General features: G+C 36.3%; 1 protein-coding gene and 1 pseudogene across 4 annotated transcripts in view; both read right to left on the reverse strand.

Annotated features, from left to right (window-relative positions):
• Positions 1–27,276, reverse strand: part of SPTLC2 (serine palmitoyltransferase long chain base subunit 2) — an 84,992-nt gene that overhangs the window by 27,087 nt on the left and 30,629 nt on the right. For all 4 annotated transcript variants that reach the window (XM_016156600.2, XM_016156601.2, XM_016156602.2 and 1 more), the window contains exons 5-9: positions 25,714–25,838; positions 20,952–21,045; positions 17,988–18,093; positions 17,049–17,268; positions 14,829–14,955 (exon numbers count right to left, since the gene is read on the reverse strand). In XM_016156600.2, coding sequence (XP_016012086.2) covers positions 14,829–14,955; positions 17,049–17,268; positions 17,988–18,093; positions 20,952–21,045; positions 25,714–25,838 — 672 coding nt within the window. The remainder of the gene's footprint in view (positions 1–14,828; positions 14,956–17,048; positions 17,269–17,987; positions 18,094–20,951; positions 21,046–25,713; positions 25,839–27,276) is intronic.
• LOC118600694 lies at positions 1,767–1,885 on the reverse strand (annotated as a pseudogene).

Genomic DNA, 27,276 nt, shown 5'->3' on the forward strand with positions numbered 1-27,276 from the left:
GAGATAATGCATGTGAAGTGCTTAATGAAATGCCTGACATGTGGTGTTTAAAACTCATTATTTTGATTTATATAATGTAAGATAATTCATTTTTTAAAATTATTTTACCTATAACAATATTTTAAGTCATTACTCCTGTATCTTCAAATTGGAAAAAACTAGGAATAGATGAATATACGCATGTGTACACACACACACACACACACACACACACACACAAAGTTTGTCTTCTAAGGAGACAAAGATACTGAACAAAAAGAGAAAAAGCATGCGAAGTGACTCTTCTAATTCTAAGGCCTAATCAGACACCAAAAAGTAGAGAATAAAAATTAACAAAACAAAAGGGATACGAGGTATTAGAAAATACTAGGGAAATGTTATTTCTTTTGAAAGTTCAAAAACTGAGCATTTCACCTTAAGTAGCTTTTGAAGGACTATGTCATTGTTCATGGCTGGCACATGGTAAATGGTCAAAAAATGACTGCTGAATGACGGAAATGCTTATTGTGGCTATAAGGGAACAAAATCTGCCACCCCAAGATGTGTCTCTTCGGCATGAAGATTATTTCAAGAAAACAAAAGACTCAGAAAAAACCTCTGACCTTCCCCATAATTTCTAAAAGAATTCAGATACAGGATCTGCTCCAGGAAGGGCGATATCACCATAGAGAACTTGACCCTCGAACAACGTGGGTTTGAACGATGTGGGTCCACTTGTACATGGATCTTTCTCAATAAATACATATTGTACTATAAATGTATTTTCTCTTCTGTATGATTTTAATAACATTTTCTCTTCTCTAGCTTACTTTACTGTAAGAATACAGTATATAGTACATATAACATATAAAATACATGTTAACTGACTATGTTATTAGTAAGCCTTCTGGTTAACAGCAGATTATTAGTAAAGTTTTGGGGGAGTCAAAAGCCATAGGTGGAATTTTGACTGCTTGGGGTATTGTCCCTAAACCTCCATGTTGTTCAAAAGTCAACTGTATAGTATAATATGAACTAGGCATGGTAGACAGGGAGGAACCTGGCAAAGTCTGTTAAAATTCCTCTGTGTCCCATTGTTTTTGTATGGCCCAGCGAACATATTTACCAAACATTTGCTCTTTTCATCTTCCTGTGAATTGCCTTCCTTTCCTCTGAAGGCCCAAACCCCTAGGCTCTTTTCCTTCCCTTTAAATGCATATTTTACCTGTCTTTGGAATCTCCTGCATTCATGTATGTACTTAATTAAATTTGATTTTCTCTTGTTAATGTCTCAATTCTTAGGCCAGCCAGATTAACTTAGAAGGGTAAGGAAAAAATTTTTTCCTGCCTCAACATAACTGAAACTAATAAAATACCAACTCAGATACAGGTGGTTAAGAAGGTCCCTCTGGATGTTTTAAAGATCAGGTATCAAATAAAGAAACAAACCTAAAAAATATTAAAATGTAACAAAAGACACCACTCTTATCTGATAATAAAATAAATTAAAAATATATTAAAAATATTTTACTAGAAGACTAAAAAATATTAAAATGTAACAGATACCACTCTTATCTGCTAATAAAATAAATTTAATATTTTTAATTCCTGTGCAGTGGGGAAAGGGTGAGGTACAGCAGCAATGATGCCCAGATAATCAAGAAAGTGTCCATCTGAATTTGAAATATTTTATTATTTTTTTATTTTTTAGGCGAGGCGACCCTTGGTTGACCTCATGGATTGCAAGGACCTTGTTATCTTACAAGCCCTTACATTTTTATTTTTTACACCTACAGCACCTGGTCTTCCCAGGTGTTCTCCCATCTAAATACTAACCAGGCCTGACCCTGCTTAGCTTCCGGGATCAGATGGGATTGGGCTTGTTCAGGGTAGCATGGGCACAGACTATTTTATTATTTTAAAAGCAGATTTATTTTACTGCTAACATTTAATTTTGGCATAAGTCCACACATGCCAGTTCCACTGAAGGGAAAACAACTGATATACATATTTAGTTGCAGAGCTAGACTGTGACTATGAATGCGCTGTAGACAATCTGTTCACAGAACCAAAAATATGTGTAACAGACAAGTATTAGCAAAAAAGTAACTGCACTAAGAAGGTGTGTTTGCAACCATTTTAACTGGAAGAACAAATCACTTCAACTAAAAGCAGCACATTCATCTGTCAAAAGAAACCTTTCTCAAGCAATGCCTTATGGTGGCCTATTTTCATTTAAATTATTGTTTTGAGCTTAGAAATGTGGAGATTCTATGTACACAGACTGCATGGTCTAGACACACACATACCCACTTTTAGGAGGGGTGCAGGCTCTGTATGGAATGTGTCCCAGCACAAAACCTACAGAGACACACTTTCAGAAAGGAACAGAGGAGCCCGCTTCCCCTCTTGAACGGCCTGTAGCCATGGCATGCTACTGTGTCTTTTAACTCCTATCCTCAGAATCACTGGTTAATACTCCCAGGCTGTAGTGACATCGATGATGCTTTATACCATATCGAAGCCTTAACTAAGTAATCCTATTTCTTGTTGATCATTATTAGCCGTGTCCTTCCGTGAACTCCCAGAAGTCATAAAATGTGCATCTGAACACCTGGCATGATCTCTTCCTTATTTGTGTGACAGTTCTATCACTTGCACACATTTGTCAGTCATTACATGTAGGTCAAAACTGTCTATCAGAACCATCACTGCACAAGTCGGCACAGAGAAAAGCGCTTCCTGCCAAGAGTATCTGTGTTCTGAGGGCAATTCTCACTGGTCAAAAGCTTAGGAGGGCAACTGGTTAGACTCAACACTCACTGGCTCTTAGAACACTGGGGTGCAGTGGTGGAGGGCGGGGGGGAGATAATAAGGAACAGTGACCGTTTCTTTTGTTTTTTAATTAAAAATGCTTCAGAGAATATAATATCAGCCTTATATGGGGTGCTATCAGATGGAGGTATGCACATAAATGCAGGAACAATAAGGAAAACTTCATTTATAGCAATGACCAGACTCCAACATTCGAGATGATTTATTTTTCACTTATTTAGGTACTGTTAGCACCCCATTTATGAAGAATTCACAAGCTAAGGGTACCTCTGACAATGTGATTTCCTTCTCTTGTTATTCTTAAGCTCTATTAAATACTGTGGGGAGAGGGGGTGTTCTAAGAGAACTCATCTGTTATTGTTGTCAAAATTATGGAGTAAATTCTAACAACCCTAGAATGAAACTGACCCCAATAACTGCTAAAAAGGCAATAAACAGCCTCATTTCCTTCCCTCCCATAATAACCAACTACAAAACTCTTTAAATCAAGTGGTGTTATTTATATGCTATTGCTAAAAAGTAAAAACAGTAATAAAAATTATTTGTATATAAGTATATGCAAAAGAAGAAATCTATATGCCAAACAAGTGACATCAGTTATCCATGGGAAGTGAGATCACAGGGAACTGTTTACTTTCTGTAACATATATCTGTAATATTTGGGACAAAACAAGAATGAATAGATGAATACATTTAAATTTGGTATTAAAAATCTCATATTTTGGATCCTTAATAGATTGATCCCTGAGCTGCGTAAATACAAGCTGCAACAGGACTCAAAGTAAAACTATATATAAAAAGATTCAGTTGCAAAAAAATAGCACTCTAGGTTTCCAGGGAGGAGAGCACCCTGTCACTGATGGGGTGTAGTTCACACATTACTAAAAATCACATATGTAGTCGCAAATACCTTAGAACAAAAAAATCTTGTAGCCACAGTCCCTGAACATTCCTCCAGGAACAGAGTATGCAAAATAATTAAAAACTGAATAAGTAAAGGTAAAAATCCACTGATAGGAAAAAGAAAATACCTTTCTATTAGTGGTAAACAATTGGTACTTGTTAAAATTTTGATAATTTTTGCTTATTTCATAAATCTTATGAGTATATAGGCACTGAAGATGATTCCCAAGCCAATAGAAATGTACTGATAATTAACAAGGTTAAACCATGAAAGAACTACTCCACAATATTTTGTTTCATATTTAGATGATACCTTAGTGTGTGGGCTGGGAAGAAAAGGGATAAATTCTTAAGTCATAAAATTTTCTTTGTTAAAGAATAAGCAGTCTCTCTTTCACCTATTTTTCTTAATCACCAATGGTCAATTTCTTTGAACAGCTCTAAAGTGGGGGGAGAAGGCAGCAGATACTTTCAACTCTCATCACAGCACTTTCTAGATAGATAAATTACACATGTGTCACAAGTATCCAAACAGGATGTATCATGAAGAGTAAAACCTGATGGCCCACTGGAGCGGGAAAGAAAGAGGGACAAAGGAATGCCAGTAAACACAAATCAACAGACTTTCCAGGCCGTCCTTCGTTCTTTAACTTCTACATGAACACCTGCAGAAATGTATATCGAAGTTAAGATCATCATATCTAAAAATATCTTAAAGTACCAAATGGGACTGGAGAAGGAAGTAGGGGTGGCAGAGAGCAGAGGATGGATATAAAGAGAAAAATATCAGTGAAGCTATTTTTAAAGCCATACTATGTTGGAGTTTGAATTATCTGTTCAGGTTTTCCACATATCTCAGGGAAAGAAGGATTAAGTATCTGATCTAAGAACGTTACCAGGGTCTATGCCCATGCTACCCTGAACAAGCCAGATCCTGTGTGATCTCAGAAGCTAAGCAGGGTCAGGCCTGGTTAGCACTTTTCCTCCTTAAGTACCAGCTAAATGATACTGGAAAATTTTGTGTTCTAGTGAACCATCTTGTAAAAGCAGTATTTCTAAGGAACTTCCAGGAAGCAAGTGTCCAATACCTTGGTAACATTGAAACAAAATGAATGGGAAGCAGGTTTACCATCCCGTAGACACAGGCCCTATTTTGCTAGACTGGTGACAAATATGAAAGTGCTCACTCAGTATGGGCAACTGTCAAGCTAATGCGCATCAAAGCAGACTGACTCCCCCTACCCTATGGATACTGTTTTAAAGCAGCCCTTCGGTTTTCTACCTTTGTACAGGAATGCATCCAAGTATTTTAATCTACTCTCCCATATTATTATTGCTATTTCTCTCATCTGCAACTAGAGCAGCTTTCATTAACATCAAGCACTGCACAGTAAATTTCTCTCATGAGCACTGTTTATCGCCCCCTCCCTAGTAGTAGCTTAATCCTTTAATTAGTTTCAATGCCAAAAACTAGGATTTCCTGAGGACAGCCACAGGATGTGCAATAAGCAGCAGGGGCCAAGGCTTAAAGTTGTTGATTCAATATAACCAAGAGTTTAAAAGAATGGTTTTAATGCACAGTCAGAAATAGAGGGTCTTAAACAAAACAAAAAGAAAAAAGAAAGGAGGCCAACTGCCTCTGAAAAATTAAGGAACTGAATTTTAAAAGGTGCCAGGTAACAGCCAGGACAGAAAGTCTTAATTTGTCCAAAGATTATCCTACTGTCCTCCTTCAGGGCTAGGATACATCACAAAACACTTTTAGACAGAACTAAAGGAATGAGGAAATATGTATACTGTGGTCAAGCACTCACCTTCACATGAGGAGGGTTATTAGCAAATATGGCAATCACTGGTCAAGGCTAAACCTGGAATTAAACTAATAGTTTTAGGGGTAGAAGGCAAGGCGATAAATAAGAGTTTCAACTGATTATACTTAACATGAAAAAAAAGTGCATAGTGGGCAAGGCCATTTGTAGGTTATGTACTAGAAAATTTCAGATTCTGAATAATTGTCTTAAAAAAAAAGTAAAATAAAAGTAATTCCAATCAGCCTTAAGAAGCCTGACCATAGGTCCAGACATCCCCCTCCCCTAATTGGTTTCGAACTTCTCCACTTACGCCACTGATTCATTCAGCAAGGATCATCTGCTCTTTAGAAAGAAGCATCAAGTCGTTTAGATTTTCAAAAACAATGAAAACTGGCGACTTAGCTTTATCCAACTCCTGTTCCACAAGCCGACATTTCCCTTATTTCTTTTAAAAGAAAGATATATCTTGCGATTTCCTATCCTTCCCCCAATAACCACCAATCACGGTTGCTTTGGGTTCTCTTTGATGTAAGCACGCTCAAACAAACAAATAAACCAAAAACCACAAAACAAAACACTGAGAACCTTTAAACCTCTTAAAAGTTAACTTGCATTATTGACTGAGATTTTCTTTAAGATGCACATACTAGGGCCTTGTTCACCAAGAAGACTCAGTGGTCTTGTAGAGTGGACTACAACCCTTGTTTTAAACAAGCTCTGCAGCAGCGGAGCTCCACCCTGGCTGCACATTAAAATCATGTGGTGTGCTTTAAAATGACACCCTGCCAGGGTCTCACCCTGGACAGTCATGGAATCTGCAAAGGGACACTGACTTTGGCATTTTTACGAATATCAAAGCTTTCCTGTGTGTTAATGTTAGAAACCACCATACTAAAAGCACCTTGGATGCAGATGGTCCTCGGACAAAGTTTCAAAACAAGAGCTTAAGAGAGGACCCCTTAATGAGGTCTCTTCTGAATCTCACTCTACTGCCAAAGTAGATGGCAGGCAGATACGAATATTCAGATCATGAGAAAAACCACAGGTGTCTATCAAAAAAAATTTCCTCTTCAGAAAATTCAAACGTGGCAAGTCATCAGGGTATCTGGTTCTTAACTGAGAATAGTCCATCTATCTTGTCACTTGTTTATACATATCAAGTATCAATAAATGGCAATATAGTTGATGAAAAACTAGCATCGAGTCTACTAGACAAAATCCTCAGAAATACTTCTGGGGGAAAAAGAATGCAATTCCAACCATGGTAAGGTTTAGAAAGTTATTCTTCAACAAACAAAACAATCTGGGCAATAAAGTTGATGAATTAGAAGTGATGAGAACAGGCTAAAGTAATGGTCCTATATCTCAGTTAAACAGTAACTGAACAAATCAAATTGTGGAAAAAAATCTTTAAAAGAAATTTTATTATGAAATAAAATTCAGGCAATTCACTCACTTCAATATTAAAAAAAAAAAAAAAAAAAAGCCTGACTCCTGATACTTCAATCAAAAGTTTCATTTCTTTATATTATCTTACCACATCTCCTAAAAGAGGGATGCCTCGTTCAGGGCTCCTTCTTGTCCCAGGGGAACATACTCAAACTCCTTATTTATGTTTTGTATTAAGGACAATATTTTACAAAATGAACAAGTCTACATTTGTTCAAAAGCTAGCTTCCAGGCTACTGCCTGTAGGCAATTTAATAGTCGGTTTAAAAACAAAACAAAACAAAACAAAACTCTGAAACAAGACACAAAAGGAGAGACCACTCTTGTAGCCAGAAACTTTTATTAGCAAGAAATGGGAGCGGCGGAAGAAACAGACTGTGTTACAAAAGCTCCTGAATGTAACTGCACACAAAGCTTATTTCTTTAGTATAGTTTTTCTCTGATTCAAGCTGATTATGTCCAGACATGTGCCACTGTGACGCACTTGCTTTTTTTCCGCCCTTAGCCCTTATTCTCTGTATACCTGCTCCTTTAACCTGTTTCCTGTTTAGAAAAAAGTGCAGCTCACTAACAGTGTTAATTTTACATAAACATGCTCTTTGAGGCTAAGGCAAATCGGATTGGTTTTCAATGTGTAAACAAAAGATAAAAACTTCTTAGAGTTATTTCTAAACAGAACTTGTCTATAATCCTAATGTAACAGAAAGGTATACATAAATCATCAAATCAACCTTTGGCTAATAACTTTGAGAATGACGTTACTATCACATGTAGGAATGATACATTTTCTAGGATTTGACATTTTCTGTGACCAAGAATTACTATATTTTGTGAATGAAAATATCACTACTAAAAACAGAATGCTATAAAACAGAATGATGTCATTTGTTTCCAAAGACGATGATATGCTAGAGCGGGGTCGGCATCCCCTGGGCTGAGCACTGGTACCCTGGCCTGTTAGGACCAGGGCCGCACAGCAGGAGGTAAGCAAAGGGCCAGCAAGTGAAGCTTCATCTCTATCTGCAGCTGCTCCCCTGCTCTAGCATCACTGCCTCAGCTCCACCTCAGATCATTAAGATTCTCATAGGTGCACTGGTCCCTGGTGCCCAAAAGGTTGGGGACCACTGTAATAGAATGATGTGAGAACAATAATAAAAGCGAGATATTTCATGGGGAACTTTGGGGGTAAGTTTAGGACTGTAACCGGTGAGTTATCCCAAGGTAAACATTGTAGGCACAATTGCTGCTGCCAGCGAGTATTCTCAGGGCAAGCAGGAAATGAGACGTTAATGAGCGTTAGGATTTAAGATTAACCAAGCCACAGGTCTATAACCACGAGGACAATAGGTTTCAGTTGGACTTTAGACTAAGGATAACATCTTGGCTTTGATGTGTTTCAGGCCCAGGCCCTTTGAGGCAGAACAACAACCCTACTGGCTGGGACCAGATGGGATGACACCAAGGCTGATTCCAGAACCAGACACAAGGATCACTTACCACATCCCCCTGAAATCCTCCAATCAGTAGCACCCATGACCCCAACTCCCTTAGATTCCATGACTACTGATTGTTCCCTATAATCTGTACTCCCAAGACACTGGGGGAGCCAGGCCTTTGAGTGACGGCCTGCCTATGTCTCCAGGACTTGCAGCTCTCTAATAAACCTTACTTTCTCTGCTGCAAAACCTGCACATATCTCTTCTCTGGCGTAGATGTGTGCAGACAGATGGACCCCTTTTTGTCCTGATAACATGAGTATTCAGAATAGATTTCTGGAGCAGAGATGGAGGTGATAGGGGTTACTACTGGTTCACAGAGACAGAACTGGTAGGCAAATGCCCCAAAGGGCTCTCATTTGTAGGACTGATTACTCACAACTAAACTGCTGTTTTTTAGAAAATAAGCAGACCAGAAATGAGAAAATTAATAAGGCAAGGACCTGAGTACTGTTCAACTATGCATTCCTCAACAGCACACCCACTACAGGATACAGAGTAGATGTTGCATACAAGTTTGATAAATGCAGAATCAAATATTTTTTAATATTCGGTGTTCCAGGTGATAAGGAGAGAATCTATCTACTCTGATCCTGTGTCAGATACACTGCTAATCTGTACTGTGGCTAAGAATAAAATTGTATTCACTTAGAAAAGCAAATTATGTAAAACAGATAAGTACTAATAATAAAAGTGGAACTCAAATATTCCTGGGCTCAGGAGGCACAGGACTTGAAGAAAGGGGTACCTAGGCTCAGGCAAAGCAAAAGTTCGCTTGCCAAACATAACAAGTGGATGTTGGAAGCTGCAGAGAAGCAGGAAATTCTCTTTATGACACTCCTAAAAAGACTTCGTTTTAAGAGTTCTGCCCCATCAGCATAGGAGGAATCCTGGAAGGCTTTTATTTATTTATTTTTTAAAGTTTATTTGGTTCTCTTGTTTTTGATAGTTCCTGGGATTCTCAAGGTGATCATTTAACACCTCATTAACAAGTCTATTAAAGGAATTCAAATGAGCCAAACCTGATTTTAATTACACCTCAATTTGCCCAAGGTATTCTTTCTCCTACACTAATATTGCCTGAACGGACCCAGTTCCTTTCAAAACTAAGAAGTAAAAAAAGCACAGTTTTCTACATAGAAAGGTATTTGTCATTTTAAAATTTATCTAGTAAAAGGTACCTATCTAGCTTGTTTTGATCCATGATTTGGCCATTCTGGCTTAATGTTCAACTATAAAAGCAACATACTTTAAGAACGCAGCATTTTCTAATATCTATGGGCCATGTGTGAATTCATAGACTGAGCAAATTTATTGAAAGGCTACTAGATGTCAGACACTATGTTGGGTGCTATGCATTTTCTTAACTACAACCTTTAGCCAGAAATAAAATACATCAAAGCATAGCTTTGAAAAATGGATAAGCACAATTTTTGTTTCTTTGGTCAGACATTTGGCCTTGATTCATAAACAAATCTTACAGCTAAATTTTCATGACTGGATGTGGATTCGTGATGCAAAAAGTGAAAGCTAGAATTTCGAATGTCTAATGGAATTTGTCAGAATTTCCTAGGTTTTAGTTTTTCTACCCACCAGCCTGTTCTAACTCAATAGGTCCACTCAAGATACAAGCACACTGGCAGCACAATTCTCTTCAGTGTCGACTGATTTTGGATTCTAAGTAAAGGTGCCTTTCAGTATCTATATCCATCTAGTCACATGTCTCTCTTTTCTTTGAGAAAAGAACAGGATTTGGAGGGAAAACATGAAGAAGGTTGGGAGGAAGAAAGGAGTGCTTACAAAGCAGGGAAAGAATGGATGTCAACTTCCCTTGCATGCTGCAGCTTTTCTGAAAGGCTCTACACTTTAGTCCCCAAAGAGCAATATGTCTTCTCACAAAAAAAGATGAAAGTAAAAATTAACAAGCAACTACAAACTATTTGAATATACGCTTAAACTCATTTCCATGCGTTATTAACGTTCTATGGAATTTAATAATACCTTCAAAATGTGTTGATTTAGAAACTTAAGATTGTACCTACTGAGTTTCCACCAAGAATGATACTAGAAACTGATACACTTGCATGTCCTCACCTCCTTTTCCCCTATTTCTATATCTCCTGCCTTCTCACAGCTAGTTTTACATTGTCAAGGTTTTTGATGTTTATATCTGGTTTATAACCATAGTTAAATCTTCCATGCTTTAGCTAGAGCTGACTCTAAAAACTAGAAACTAATTAAGAACAATATTATATTTCACTACATTTGTGTTAAATAAATGAAAGTTTTCCAAGTGTCAAAGCTACATGTTTTCTTTTTTAACTCCCAACAAACCAAGTCATATTTTAGTTTGGACTTCATCTTAAATGAAAGAGTTAACACTTCACAGTTTGCAGTATTATCATTATAGAACAACTATTTCAGATCCACTAATTCTGGTTTGGGGAAAAACAGAAAAATCATGCTAAGGACATAGAGAACAGTAGCCAGCCATTGTGTGAGGAACACACAGGGCCATAAGCCCTACAATCCTACACAGGTCATAGCTTTGCTTGCAACAGGCATTATGGACAACCCTAAAACCCAAATGAAGTATTCAGAGACAAGCAAATATTTACATTTCAACCCAAGTCTAACCTGCTTTACCGTTATCTGTGGAGCCAATGCTACCCTGGTTTTGAAAGCTAGCTTATGTGTGTGGTTGCTTCTGGCTACAAGAGGACCTGGCTAAGACAGTGAAGGCCAAACCAACTGTATCATAAAAATGTGAAGATCTTCTCACTGAGAAAAATCAGTAACACTGTTAAATCAAAGACTGCATTTGTATTTTAAAAAACAAAAACAAATTATTAATCATAAATCCTCTATGGAGGATCCTGAACATCATATAAAGAATTTGGACTATTCTGTATACAACTAGGAGCTCCTAAAGATTGTTATTTTCTATATCTGCATCTTTAAGCAGACAATGACAAACAGAGCTATATGGTAGGAAGATTAACAAGTGATTGTGTATAGGAAAGACTGGAGTAAGAAAAAGGCAGCTATGGGCTAGGGGAACAGTTTAATCAATAGGTATCAGGCCCTAAAATAGTAATGTGATAGTGAGAATAAGCAGAAACGAGAGGCACAATCAATAAAACTTAACTTGCTTGGGAAAAACTGAGATTTCAGGCCTAAACACCCTAAAGATAGTGATACATTTAGTTGAGAAGACAAAGAGAATGCAAAGAGAAAAGCGCAGCATAACTTCTGTGATGTTCCTCTTAAAGATACACATCCTGAACTTTAATCATGAGGGAACACTGACTGAACTCAAACAGGTATATTCGATAAAATAATTAAAGGTACCAATGTCATAGAAGTCAAAAAAAGACTGAGGAACTATGACCGAAGACTAAAGAGATATGACAACTAAATGCAATATGTGATACTGAACCCATCTGCATCCTTGGGACACTGGTAAAACCTAAATGGGGTCTGAGTAATAGTTATAATGTATCAGTATTAGTTATTGAAATAATTAGATTTCATGTTTATATTACTTAATGTATTAGAGTCAACTTCCTGCTATGGGTGGTTGTATTGTGGTTATGTAGGAAAATGTCTTTGTAGGAAATACTCAGCATTTAGGTTGCTGGGACTTCAAATTGGCAACTTCCTTTTAAATAATTCAGGGAAAAAAAGTTCTTTGTACTGTATTTCAAACTTTTCTGTAAGTCTGTGATTGTTTTACAGTAAGATTTAAAAATATGCTCAGAAATATTAACTGTGCCATATGACTACAGCTCTACTTCGTGGAATTTAGTGATATATTTAAAATTACTGTGATTTTTCACCCTATAATTTTTAGTTTTCTTCCCCTGCCCCTAGCCTTAAAGATAGCAGGAAAAACTAAGAACACCCAGGAAGATTAAAATGCTCAAATTTCCCCCTACATTCTCCATCCCTATCCCACCCCCAGAAGTTGCAGGAAGTTTCTTTAAATTAAACAATATGTACATTTAAAAATAAAAGACATATGAAAGATGAACTTTGTATGACATTATACCGCACTGAAAATCAACAAGGGTCTATATTCAGCCAAGAAAGAAGAAGACATACTTTAGCAAAGGTAATATATGAACTCTTTAAATTCCTAAATCAGCCTCAAAAATGAAATTCTGAATAAAAGTCAAATTTACAACCATATATAAAATGCTAAAAACTCCAATAATAGAATAGCTTAGAGGAGATATAAATTCATGATCTTAAAAACAACACATCTTTCAAACATAGTATATTTGGAAAGGTGAACCTGCGTCCCAAGTGGGGTAGAGTGTGTGGTAATGAGATTAGAACATGTACATGGTATTGCAAGAGGCCAGGTGTAAAGACAGAACAAAAAAAATGCTATGTTAACTGCAGCTGCAACTTATTTAGAGCCTCTAGCCTTATAATTCTTTGAATTATTTGAAACTGACATAGGCCAAAAAAAAAAAAAAAAGAAGAAGAAGAAGAAGAAGAAGAAAAAGAAATTAAGTCCTGGTGACTTTTCGCTGCCTTTAGTTCCATCTGCAATGGAACTCCGGTGGTTTAGCATCAGTTTGGTGAGAGAAAGGCTCCTGGAACGGCTCCACAGGAAGCACTGCTTGTGGTGAAAACAATTTTACATAATACAGAAATAAAAAATGGACAAATAAACCAAACCATTACATCTTACAAAAAGGAAAGCTGTTCTGGTCAACAATCGCCTCAGCTGAGCCCAGCTTTCAAGTCACTTCACCTAGGTTACATGTGAGCAAAGAAGCCTCTAGATGATCCCAACCCGCAGCCATCTGAGTCTTCCCCAGCCGCTTGTGTCTTCGGAGCTCAAGCCCCAGATATCGCAAAGACAAGCCCTTCCTGCTGTGCCCTGACCGAATTCCTGACCCACAGATTCTGTAAGCACAATAAGACGGCTGTTGTGTCATGCCCTTAGGAGCATGAGAGAGGCAACAGATAAACTAGAAATCGAGTATTAACCCTGAGTATTAACCCAAAGCGTATATCTAATTACAATATTTCATTTCCTCACCACCTAGATTTCATCATTTAGCACAAATAAATGATTTATCCAGAGGTCCTGTGTCACACAGATCCACGCTCTAGGATAGGGCAAAGAAATTATCCAAAGCCAACTTTAATAGCTTTTAGCTATTCATTTTTTAGTCACCTGTGTGCTAGATTGATAAGGTTGATGCACCTATGTGATGTAGCTAAATTAGTACCATACACACAGGTTTCTCAAATCGAAGCACACTATTTCTAATAACACAGTTTAAGAAAGAAAAGGTAACAATGAAGCTACGGTTAAGAGGAAGCTGCTCACAAGGTTCCATGCTATGTTCACAACAGTAATATTGTCTTTCCCAATGAATTAATGAAACTGAAAATGATCAACACTTCTAAAATCTATTCCCAAAAATATCTCATTAGAGATAACAAGGATGAATCACAGATCAGAAATAATATTAAGATAGAATTCTGATTTAAGAAAACAGGCTTAAATCAATCAAATCAGACATACCGCTTCTTTGTTTTTCAATGCAAACCAAATATTATGTAACACAAAATAGGCTGAGAATGTGAGATCTTTTACACGAGTAAAACTGACTTTAGAAGCATTAAAAAAACAAGTAAAATTAACATGTCTCATACTTTTAAAAGTGAAAAAGAAAATCCAATTGCTCCCCTTTTATTATAACTTTCTGCAGTCAACAGTGCCCTCTAGCGACCCAGAATAAAAGTCAACTCTCAGAAAGCACACATCAAACTTTACTGTTCATTTTAGTCCGTTTAAGTCAGGGCATCTAGTTTGGACTACAAATCCCACCAAAGACAGAATAAAAAGATTTGGGATGACCTTTAGTAGCTACTGTAGGTTAAATTACAAACTCTTTTAAAAGGCATTAAATCAAGGACATTAATTCATGGAAACAGCAGCTTTTATACACTGTGAGAATGAAACACCACTACACAGTGAATTACATATTCACATAAAATTGTACAACTCAAGAAAGACCCTGAAGGCTTATTATTTATGACTTATGAGGGCAGAGAAGATAGTTAGATCAAAGCTTCACCATTTGTAGGAAAGAAAATTCAATGGGAAGAGAGTCAGGGTTGTTCTCATGGTACACGTATCAAACACACTAAAAAGTGTCCACAGAAACCAAGGCCTCACTCACCGGCCAACTTACAGATCAGGACACCTGGCTCCTCATTTTAGGGTAAAAAAAAAAAAAAAAAAAAAAAAAAGCTCAAGAAAAAGAGTATGTCTGGTTGCTTAGTATTTACTGAGCCCAGGAAATATTTCAAGGAAAGAAAGACTTACCAAGGGTGGTGCCATCCTTCCCCATGATGCACTTCATAGAGGTGATGATCTGCTCCACAACAGGCGGTGACAGTGATGTGGCATACACTGCACTATGAGAATGTGTTCGCAGGTAGTCTATCAGCTCCTGGGGAGTTCACAAAAGCAGGTCATTAGAGGCAATGCTGGAATTCCCTGACAACGTCACTGCCTCCCTTCCAGGTGGAAGCAGACTCCTCCTCCCGTCAACGGCACTGGAACAGAGACACTAATCTGAGAGGCAAGGTCAGCCAACATGGCCAAAGCACATTGTCAACAACATCTGGATCAGACACACGGTCCTTAGGCTTTGATTTTTGCTTTTTAAATATGCCAAAACATGGAAGAATGAAAAACTAGTTTTAAAGTTTTAAAGAAGTGCTATAAATTTGGAGAACATAGCATTTAGTGTTATAAACAGATCTATAATGCTGAATTAAACAAGAAAGTGGATTACTTTTAGATACATTTACTTTTAGGTATTACAGAAAATATCATCTGCCTCTTACTACATGTTTGCAAAGACCATCTTTATATTCCTATATCCGAGAAAGACAGTTAACATCAATTTTAAAGGCATTAACTATCATCCAGATACACATGAGCTTTATAAAATTATTTAAATATGACAAACAGAAATTTATTGGACCTTCCATGAAAACACTAAAGCCATCTTACTGAATAAAGAAAAACCTTGTATGTCGGATATGAGGATTTCAAAAAAATCAGTGTCTATCCCTATTCTGATACCCTTTAACTTTACTAATTCTTTAAATGTTCATGCAAAAAGCTTATGTACCAGAACCAAATAAGATACAAAATGTGGTTATAAAACAGTGTATCACTTCGAAAATACTAAAAATCGTATAAAACCCACAAAAACCTAAATATACTATATTTAAATGATCTCCTAGAGTATTATTTTTCTATCCCTTTGTCTAGCAACTAATCTTATCAAAAAGCAATCAACTTTTCAAAGTCAGCCTGGTCCCATTAACAAAACTGTGAGGTAAAAATCTGTTAAACTTGACTAAAACCACCACCAATGGATTTTTCCTAAAAGGCAATCAATTATTAAAAGAAAGTCCATGTCTGAGGACTTCCAATGTCAAGTTTTAAAGAGAAATTAAGGACATTTATGAGCACCTACTATGTACCACATATAATACTTAACATGCCTTGTTTTTTCCCCAATACTGTGGATTTTTTAATAACAATTTTATTGAGATATAATTCACATACCATAGTTTTTTTTTTCTTAAAGTGTACAATCAATGGTTTTTAGTTTATTCAGAGCTGTGCGATTTTCACCATTAACTAATTCAAGAACATTTTCATTCCCTCAAAAAGAAACTTCGTACCCATTAGCAGCCACTTTCTACTTCCCCTCATCCCATGGTAGCCATTAACTTACTTTCTCTATGGTTTGCCTATTCTGGACATATCATATACAAGAAATAATATAATGTGCGAATTTTTGTGACTGGCTTCTTCAACCTAACATAATGTTTTCAAGGTTCATCCATATTGTAGAATGAACATACAGTTTTTAAATCTTTACTACAATCTTATAAGCTAGGCATATTTATCTGTTTTACTGATGAGGAAACTGAAAGGCTTTGCCCGAGGTCTCACAAAATTAGGCCTCTGATTCCATGGTCTGAACATTTCTAACATGGCACATTGAGTCTCCAATACCTCAGAGTTTATATAATTTTTATATTTAAAAAAAAAATGGCTAGAAAAATAATCTTTTTTCTCCCTGTTTCTATGCTCATCCATGATGTTCTTGAGTCCAAGGGCAAGGAAATTGGTCGTCGGCACCCACTGGCTCCCATGACAAGTGCACTACTTTGAAATTGTGAGCACAACTCAAATCCAGCAGAAGACCGGGGCAAACAGGCAGCACCACTGTGGCTTTCTTCATACAAGCGGGTATTCTACACCTCCAACCAGCATGTAGTTTAGAATGAAGCTCAAATAAGAGAACAACAAACAATGAACAGAACCAGCCTTTAGTGCATCAGAGTCACTCACCAGGCAGCTGAAGTGTGAACTGCGGGCACCATCTGCGTGCCTAAGCCATAAATGAATCCAGGATCTCCACATCCCAGTTCGGGACTCCGCCTGCTAAATGTGAACAAGCAAATCTAGCAGCCAGTACCTTTACCCTTCACTGTTCAATTCTCATGGCCCATTTACCTTCTTGCCTCCAATGTATCCTCCAGAAGCACCGAAGCTCTTGGTGAATGTTCCCATCATAACGTCCACATCCTCGGGATCCAGGCCAAAGTAATCTACCACACCTCGACCTCTAGAGCCCAGAGCCCCAATGCTGTGAGCTTCATCTAGATACAAGTATGCCTTGTATTTCTTCTTTAGGGCAATCACTTCGGGAAGGCGAACAATAGATCCCTCCATGCTAGCAAAAAAGAGTAAGAAATACATACACTGAGACTTCTTAGTGGGAGTTGGCCACTTTATTATCATTAATTTTTTCAGTTTATGCTTTTTAAAATGGTCTAACGACTCTGTCTGTGGTTTTAAACTGGCAAAGTTAGATGAAGCCATAGCTACACATATGACCAGGGGAAAGGAGACTGGATCTTTTAAAATAAGCACTAGAACACAACTTATCTTAATTCACCAGAGAGGGATAAAGGTCACAGCAGATTCTTCTAAAGTGTATAATTATAGGCAACATTAGACTTTAATCACATTGCAATTAAAATTACACACAAGCATTAAAAAAAAAAATTAGGAAGAGAATAAATGCAGGCACTATAAAGAGGTAACAAAAACAAAATATTTAACATTAAATGGTGTGTAATTTGTTTTGACATATTAGAAAACATTCTAATTCTTGCCTTTATGTATAAATTCCCTCTACAAACAGTAGAAAAACAAAGGACCTAAACAGAGGGGGATTTGGAGACCATGTAGCATGATGGGAAGAATAAAGAAGAGCCAGACAAAAAGATTTCTGTTCTAGTGCTAACTCTGCTTCCAGGTATTTTAACAAGTCATAAATACTGTCTCCTTAGTTTCCAGAGAGATCTAGCTTAGCATTCCCTTCAGCTTAAAAATTCTATAACTTTATTGGAGCCAAAATAGAAAGCAATAATAATAAAGCAGGATTACCTATATATTCCCTCCACAAGGATTAGAATCTTCTTCCAGGGCCTTCGAGTCCGAGGCTGACCATAAACAATGGCATCTTTCAACAGTTTCTCTAGGCTTTGCATATCTACGGCACAGACAAAAGAATTTCAACATCAAGTAACTTCCTCTTTCCTACCTTTATTCCAGAAATGCAAATATACATTTCCTATTCAGGCAGTGTGTCTCAGATAGCAAAAGACATTAACAAAATTAGAACTGGAGAGAAAAAGATAGGGCAAAATGGATGAACTACTGCCAAGTCTGAATTAAACTCTTATCTGAAACATGACAAATGTTCAAAAGCACAAACTCAATAAATAACTGTAGTACAGTTGAGTCAGCTGGTTAGCATGCTTGTGAAATGATCATTGTTTCATGTCAAATACCTTGCCATTTGGGTAGTGTGTGTGTGTGGTTTTTTTTTTTTGTATTTACAAAATCAACTGTATCTTTAATCCTAGTGAGTCATTCAGAAATGAATACATACAGAAGATCAAGCAAGAGAGTATGAATAAAGTACTACAAATAGTTACACCTCCTAAAAAGCAAATATGGGGGGGAGGACCTTCCAAGTACATGCCCATTTCCTTTCACCAGGATATACTCAATAAATGCTTGTTAAATAGCTTTATCTTGGTGATGAGTTAACTATATACCAGGTTGGGCATGCATGAATCTCGGTGTTAAGCAAACTTGGCGATCAGCTGAGACTGTTCCATGTTTGATTTCATTTGTGGCTCTACTGGTCCCTAAGGTGATTCACAGGCCTGAGAAATGACCTGGCTGGTGTGATCACTGATGAGGATCATAATCTTCCTGCTAAAGATAAATACTTTGAAGACCACTGTTGCCACCACTAGACTTCATACTTAAGATTTCTGTCCTGAAATACTGCCCTTAAGAAGCCCTGCCCAGATCTTTGCAACATTAAGTCTGGGGTGTACTTAACATGAATGGGAGACATTCCATCATAAAACCTGGTTTTATAGTCTTTACTGCTCATCACTGAAGAAAAGGGTTACAAAGTTACATGATTTTGTTCTTTTTATAAAAGGACTTTGGTAGAGAAGAAATATAAAGTAATAAATGCACATAACACAAACAAGATGGCTAAAGGTTGTGACTATTTACAACTCCAGTTATTCCTAACAACACAATCTGCTACCTAAACCAGAGATCGAAGATGCTGGCACAGAAGAATGTCTGATCTGAGGCCGCTAGTCCAGCTGCAGAGGACAATATGTGGTAATCAGCAAGAGACAAGGAAAAATGTACTCATTGTTTTAGTTTCCGCTGTTTACATGCAGCAAGGAAGAGGAAAATAAATACTGATTCAAATTTTTAGATGAAATATCTATAGAATGCTTAACCATTATATCGACTTAGCAAAAAAAAAAAAGAAAGAAAAAAGAAAAAAAAAAGCCAGCATCTCTTCTTATGCTCCCCAAATCCCATGTAAAATAAAGATTTAAATAAATGTACCACAAAACCACCAGAAGAAGTATAAGACGATAAATAACCTTATTATCTTAGAACAGGAAATGCATTAACATAAAATCCAAGTCATAAGACAATAAATGTGCAAAATAAACATTTTAATAAGTTTGCACAAGACAATGAAAAAGCAGAGTTAAAAAGTAAATATTGCAACATAAAAGAAAGGATAATGAATATAGAGCTCTCAGTAAAGAGAAACCATTTGAAAACGGCCAATTTACAAAGAAATGCACACAAAATACTGTATAAAAAGTTGCTCGATAATAACCAAAAAAATAAAAATTAACGTGTTACTGACTTATTAGAGTAGGAAAATTTTTAAATGATTCGTAACGGCCTATGTTGGCTTGAGTCAGAGTCACATTGTTGAATAAATATCGGTACAGTGCTTGGAGGCAATTTGGAAAAGTACAAAAATATTTGTACCCTTTGAACCAGGAATTCTGTTAGGAATTTAGCCTAAGGCACTAATCAGACCACTGAGCAAAAATGTGGGTATAGGTAGTACTGTTTCTAATAGAAAACTTAGAAGCAACCTCAGTGTCCAAACTGAGAGCTGGACTAAGGGCACCTCCAGACACTGCTGGCCCCTCAGGCATTAGAAGAGAGGAGCCCGAGAAAGTTCACGAAGTGTTGTTAAAAAAGAGCAGGTCACACAACAGTGTTTAATGAATCCCATTCACAGAAAACAAAATATGGTTTGCATCATTCTCATTGCAAAACACTTTAGACAAGACAAAGACAAAAGGAAGAAAATTATTACCATCCAGAAACCTTTCATCCAGGGGCACAGACCTAACATTTGGGTGTATATTCTTCTAGACTTTTGTCTGTTACATGTACATATTTTGGTAAAAGATGATATTAAACATACAGTTTGGTAATCTTTCCTCCCAACATGTGACTGTTTTAACTATGAAAGTTGTGTTTTTATTGCAAATAATTATTTTAATAACACAAAAAAATATTTCCATTTAAGGAGAAAGTTTTGGCTTAGTGCCTGCCATCTTTCTCTGTATTTTCAAGGCATCTGTTCGCATCTGTACTTCAGTACCTGTCCTTTGTATTCTAACCATTAATTTGTCTATAGTGTCAGAGATCCTTGAGATCAGTACCCCTAGCATTATGCTAAGAGACACATAGGCATGTAGGAAATGCATACTGAACAAGTGACTTGTAAACAAGGAAAAATCGGAAAGTCAAGTGAAAGGAGAATGTCATGTTTGTGCCAAAAGGCTTCCTTCAGCCTCTATTTTTATTATAAGAAGGAAGAGAATAACTTTTAAAAGAGAATAACTTTTAAATGATTGGAATAGAAGGATACTTTACATGTTGCCACTTCAACTTCATTTAGATTTTCTAATATTAATGTAAGTAAAGTTACTACTGCCACGACCTAAAGCATATTAAAACTAAGGCCAGCAGTGACTTTCACAACTAACTCACTGTTGTGTTTGAAGACTCGAATGGTTGCTCCTGAGAGTCTGGCTCCTAGAACCAGCGATGCGTGGTTCAGTTCATCACTCAGAATCAGGCAACCCTGCAAAACCACAAGCACAGGAAGGTAAGGAGCTGGGGGGAAAGGTTTAGTTATACAAATTACCGAAATAAAATCATTAATAATAATTTTATCTTATTAAGAAAAGCTTGTACAACAGCAAAGTTATCAATTTCAAGAAAGTATGAATAATTTTTTTGCAAAATTAACTTAGAAGTAGATGCAAAATTCTAGCTTTTCATTTCTTCAGTCCTGAGATGACCATAAATATTCAAATATATTCAAATTTTTATACCTATCAGATGTCTTCATAGATTTTCAGTTTTGTTGGTTTGATGGAATTCCATGAGTTTTGGTACGATGTACTATTTTATTCGTGGAAAAAGTTTGGGGGAAAAGGCAACTGAGGAACTAATGCCTGTAAATATAGTACATCCTTCCTCTCACTCCTAACCCTAGCCAGAGTTCAATGAGGATCACACTTATTAATCTTTTTCCAAAGTGACATGGAGTGTAGGCCTCAGTTTTAGCCTTAGAATCCCTGAACAAGCTTTACTTTAACATGTAAATCTGGGTTTCTACTAAGGCAACAAGAAAAGTCTGAAGCAGTCAGGATTTGTATTTCTTTTCCAGTTCTTACCCTTCTACATCTCATGTAGGCTCCAATCTGTAAGATCGGAACTCAGAAACAGTATTTTTCTGTCAATAATGACCTCAAAATATCCAATTAGATGAAAAAAGTAAAGTGCAGAAAGTATCAGCATACTCCCATGACAATAAAAAGAGAAAATATATACACGTATACATATGGCTACTTACTACAGGATAATCCTGGAGGGATACTTAAGAAACTTGTAATAGCAGTTTTCTGTCTGAAATTTTTACTGTGTGCAAAGTTTTTATTTTTAAGTAAAAATGCTACCTAATTAAAAGTGTGTAAATTAAAAACAAAGAGAAGTAGAGTTGGTACCAAAATGGACTTATGGTTTTTAAAACTTATGTTATGTATACACATGCACACAGATATCTGTATGTGTGAGTTATTATATATTCATATATTTTTCTAGCTGTATCTTATGGAGTAAGAAACAATGATACCCCAGCAGCAATAAACACCAGATCTTGGTTTCTAAATACCTTCCTCCAATAAAAGGAACTGGGTGGGCTCAGTGGAGCACTAACGGGTTGTCCTCAAGCCCAAGGCTATGGTAGGTAAAAGAACCTAGAGCATCTTGTTAAGCTATGAAGTAAGAAAGTGCTTTGGGGGGGGGGGGGCGGAAAGATGGCGCATACTCAAAGGGCACAGGAGCCCACCTGAAAAATCTCCCAATGGCCAAAACTATAATAACTTGAACAACAAAATAAAAAGCAATCATGTTGGACCCAAATAATAAAATATTCACAAATCCATACTTATAGAAATAAATATGAGAGAAGCAACACCTCTTCCTAGAGAAGAGTCAAGGTCATGAAAGACAAGGAAAGACGATGAGGGTACCTGACTGGGTACTGGAACAAGAATACGGCATCAGTGGAAAAATTGGTGAAACTGAAATAAGTTCCATACTTTAGTTAATAGTATCACATCAAGGTTAATTCTTAGGTTTCGTAAATGTTCCAGTGTTATGTGAGATATTAATAAAAAGGGAAGCTGAATGGAAGGTATACAGGAACTCTCTGTACTCCCTTGTTCTATAAGCTTAGATTTAACTTTGAAAAGAAGTGTTAAAATTGAAAATAAATGAAATGGAAAAAAATGAGAGAAAGAGGAAAAAATTGAAGAAAGGCTGAATATCCCTTAGTCTAAATCCTTTACCAACCGCTCTTGGCATTCCCCCCTACCTCAAAAGGATCCCCCCGTCCTTTCCCTCTATACAATTTTATTTTCTTCTCTTTACAGCTAAATTTTCTTCTGGCAAAATCTGCAACATGATTGTGGTCTTTTTGTTTATCATCTCCTTTTTATTTTTTATACAACCTTATTCACCATTTCTATGTGTCATCATTGTTTTTCCTTCTAATCTCTATGATATCCTTGGTTCAAAATAAAAATTAAATGTCAGCAGTTAACAACTAAGTGATTAATGTTTCAGGCATTATGTTAAGGGTTTTAAATACATTATTACTTTTAATCCTCACAACATATCTGTGAGGTAGGTACTATTATTATCCCCATTTTACATATGTGGAAACTCCCGTTCAGTTACAAATCTTGCCCAAGGTCACAAGCATGTAGTGACTCAGCACAAAGCTTCTGCCAGAATGCATGCTCTCAGTTAATATACTGCCTCCCCCTGCCTTAAGCAGAATAATCAACCACCTCACATAGAAATTCAGTATCAGTTTCAAAGAAATATTAAAACTGGATTAGTTGTTGCTTTTTGTGGATTAAGTAATATTTAAGAACATTTCAACTATGTTTGAATTGGAAGATAAACCTTGAAGGTGGTATCTTTCATATCTGCTGTAATTCCAGATAGTGATTAAGAGTTTGTGAGCACACAAGAAGTCAGATGAGATTATTTAACTCTCCCATGTGAAAAATTCTAAGAAATTCCAAATAAGAATCTCAAGTTTATGATACAAAAATGCAGGACAGCAATGTATTATAACTAATGTGAAGTCGAAGAACCATACATTTATATCTTTCAAGGAATTTGTCCATTGTATCTAAGTTGTTGAATTTATTGGCATAAAGTTGTTCTTTACATTTCCTTATTATCCTTTTAATGTCCACCAGCTGTATAGTGGTGTACCCTCTCTCATTCCTGTTGTTAATTTGTGTCTTCTCTTTTTATCACAATTAGTCTGGCTAGAGATTTACCAGTTGTACTCATTTTCTCAAAGAATCAGCTTTGGAGTCACTGATGTCTCCTGTTGTCTATTTTTCATTTCACTGATTGCTGCCTTTACCTTTATTGTAGCCTTTCTCTGAACTCTTTGGGTGTAATTTGCTTTTCATTTTCTAATTTCATTAAGACAGAAGTTTAGATGGCTGACTCAAACTCTTTTTTCCTAATATAAGCATTTAAAGCTATATATTTCCATCTGAGCATTGCTTTAGCTTCATTCTACAAACTGTGATATGTTACATTTCAAATTAGTTCAAGAATATTTTATTTTGCTTTTTTTCTTTGACCCATGGGTTATTTAAAAGTGTAACGTTTAGTTTTAAAATATTCAAAGATCTTCCAGATCTTTGTTACTGATTTCCATTTAATTTCATTGTGGTCAGAGAACATATTTTGAATAATTTAAATTCTATTAAATTTGTTAAGCCTTGTTTAATGGCCCAGAAAATGGTCTATCTTGGTAAATGTTTTGCTGCTTTTAGGTGAAGTGTTTCATAAATGTTAAGTTGGTTGACAGTGTTTTTCAAGTGTTCTATATCCGTACTGATTTTCATTCCAGTTCTTTTGTCAGTTATCGAGAGAGGACAACTGAGATCACTAATTACAGTTCTGCATTTGTCCATTTCCCCTTTCGGTCTCATCGATTTTTGTTTCATGTACTTTGAAGTGCTGTTATTAGATGCCTATACATTTAAAATTCTTTGTCCTCTTAATGATTAACTCTTTTATCATTGCAATGTTCCTCCTTATCCCAAATATTCCTTGCTCTGAAATCATTAGGTTAACATAGTCACTCTGACTTTCTTTTGATTATTGTTTGCATGCTATATCTTTTTCTATCCTTTTACTTTTAACCTACCCATCTTTAAATTTAAAGTAGGTTTCTAGTGGAAACCTAATTAATTTTACCTAATCTGACAGTCTTCTGGCTAGAATATATAAACCATTTACATTTAATGTGGTATCAATATAGTTGGGCTTAAATCTCCTCTCTTTTTATTTGTTTTCTATTTGTTTCATCTGTTCCTTGGAGAACCACACATTTATATAACTGAAAAGAACTTTACAGTTAATCTAATCCAAGCACCTCATTTTACAAAGAAAAATTTGGAGCTCGGAAAGGTTGTGACATTGTTCAGTCTCACAGCTAAATCTAACCATATAACCAATCAAACAAAAACTCTAGTCTTCTGACTCATTAATTTACTATTCTTTTCAATATACCATTCATAGGTATCAATGTTAAAATTGAGAATAACCTTGAGGTACCTTTCAAACTGATAGTGCCAATCTGCTAAAATGTTATTTACAATGTCTCTTATCTCTTTTTCACTATCCCCTCACAAACTCTATCCACAGAAAATAATATATGCACACACAGTGTGTATGTGAGTGTATATTACTTTTAACCTACGTTATTAACCTATATTATTAACATACACACACTCATACACAATCTGCCCATGTATACCTGAGCAACATGCAATACAGTGAGAAGAATATGTGTTTGTAATTTTCTACTTAGGAAAAACCACCTGTTAAATAACTTTTAAAACTAAACATGCTTTCTTCCATAATTTTAGTCTTTTATGAGGTTTTATTAGAATCCCTTCAAAACTGTATGAAATCAAAAAGGCAAGAGTCATCTAACGGAAAAGGAAAAGATCATGGGTTCTAGCAAGAAAACTTCAACTAAGTCTCCATGGGATATGCTTATCCAAAAATGTGGGACAGAAATATCTTTGGGTAAACTATGTTTAGCCTAAAGTTTCTAATAGCTTCTGTCTTGCTCTGAATGCTTTACAAAACAAAGTAAAATATATATGAGGGAGTGTTCATTAATGACAGACTGTCTTACTTTGCTAACAAGAGCAGGAATGTTCATTGAATTTGTTGCAAATCCCATGCCATATGCCATAGCAGCTTCTACTCCCAAGAAACTTGCCACAAGCTTCTCTAGTTCTTCATGCTTGTCCAGGTTCCCTGTGTAAAGAAGTTACTGAAGTCAATACCACCAAATCCCAAATTTAAATCCCTGATTATTTTATAAAAAGAAATCATAGTCTACATGTTATAACCTTTTCAGGCTAAGGTAAGAGCTCAAAAAGAACATTTTCATACTAAGGTAATGACTCATAAAGGACACATCAGTTGAATACATTCAGATTCAGCATCTGCGGTAGAATTTCTGTATGCAGATTGGTTACCAACAAGTTCTCCAATTCCTGTTCATATATGGCAGTTCTAGCTCTAGGCCTTATAAGGCCTAGCAACATCTGCTTTCATACTTTGGAAGTGAGCTGTCCCATAAAACAGTCTAATTAGCCTGCTGTAAAGGGACCACATGGAGAGAGGGGCCCTGGAGGACAAAAACTAAGGTGGGGGTCAACCCTCAGTTGATCCCACTACCCAAATGAGCAGACGTGTGGGTGAAGCCATCTGGGATACTCCATCTTCAGTCATAATGCTCCACCTGACATCACATGGAGCTGAGGTCAACACTGAACTCTCCCAAAACTGCAGAATCACAAGCAAATAAATGTATGTTTCTGTTTTAAGTCACTAAGTTTTGGAATGGTTTGTCAAGTAGCAAAAGACAGGTTAAATAGCACTCTCCTTCACTCTGATCTGACTGGTAAATCTGTAATAATACAGATCTTACATTAGTACTCAAATCTGTAGGGTCAAACAACTCTGATCAATGAAACCGGCTACATGCAAAGAGAAAAGATACTGGGAAAGAAAACTGCTGAACTTGGATGCTATGTGTCCTTAGAGCTTAATCAAGTAATTTAACTTCTCTGGGCCTCAGTTTCTTATTTTTTAAATACCAACAGTAATATTTGCTTTATCTCTCTCATCCTCATGACATTTTGTGACGATCAAAAGAGGTAATATGTTCAAGCAGTTTATAAAATATAAAGAGCTATAAAGATGTACGATTACTATATGTTGTCAATGCTCCCTTAATCACATCTTTGGCGACCTTGACTGGGAACAACCCAGCTGTATGTGTCAAACTCTAGACCAGTGAGAAATAATGAGTTGTTTTAATCCACTAAGTTTTGGTGTGATTCACAGTAATAAATATCTAGAAAGATGCCTTATAACTTCCATGGTTATCAGTTCTCTGGAATTGATAAAATGGAAGGATTTGGAATCTTCCTTTGAATTAAAATAAATTAAGTCTTAATATAAATCTGAAATATTTTAGACTTATAAGAAGAAGAATTAGCATTTATTGAGTGTTTACCATGTTATGAGTGCTTATATGCATTAGCTTACTTAATTCTTAAAACAGTCCTGTATGGTAGGAATTCTTATTAGCACTAAATTACCAGTATGGAAAAAGATTAATCTTCGTATGACCACGGGCTCAGTACTGGTAAGAGGCACTCTCAACCACTATCATTTGCAAAAG

This window comes from Rousettus aegyptiacus, unplaced genomic scaffold, assembly GCF_014176215.1.
Source record: "Rousettus aegyptiacus isolate mRouAeg1 unplaced genomic scaffold, mRouAeg1.p scaffold_m13_p_3, whole genome shotgun sequence".
Taxonomy (NCBI): Eukaryota; Metazoa; Chordata; class Mammalia; order Chiroptera; family Pteropodidae; genus Rousettus; species Rousettus aegyptiacus.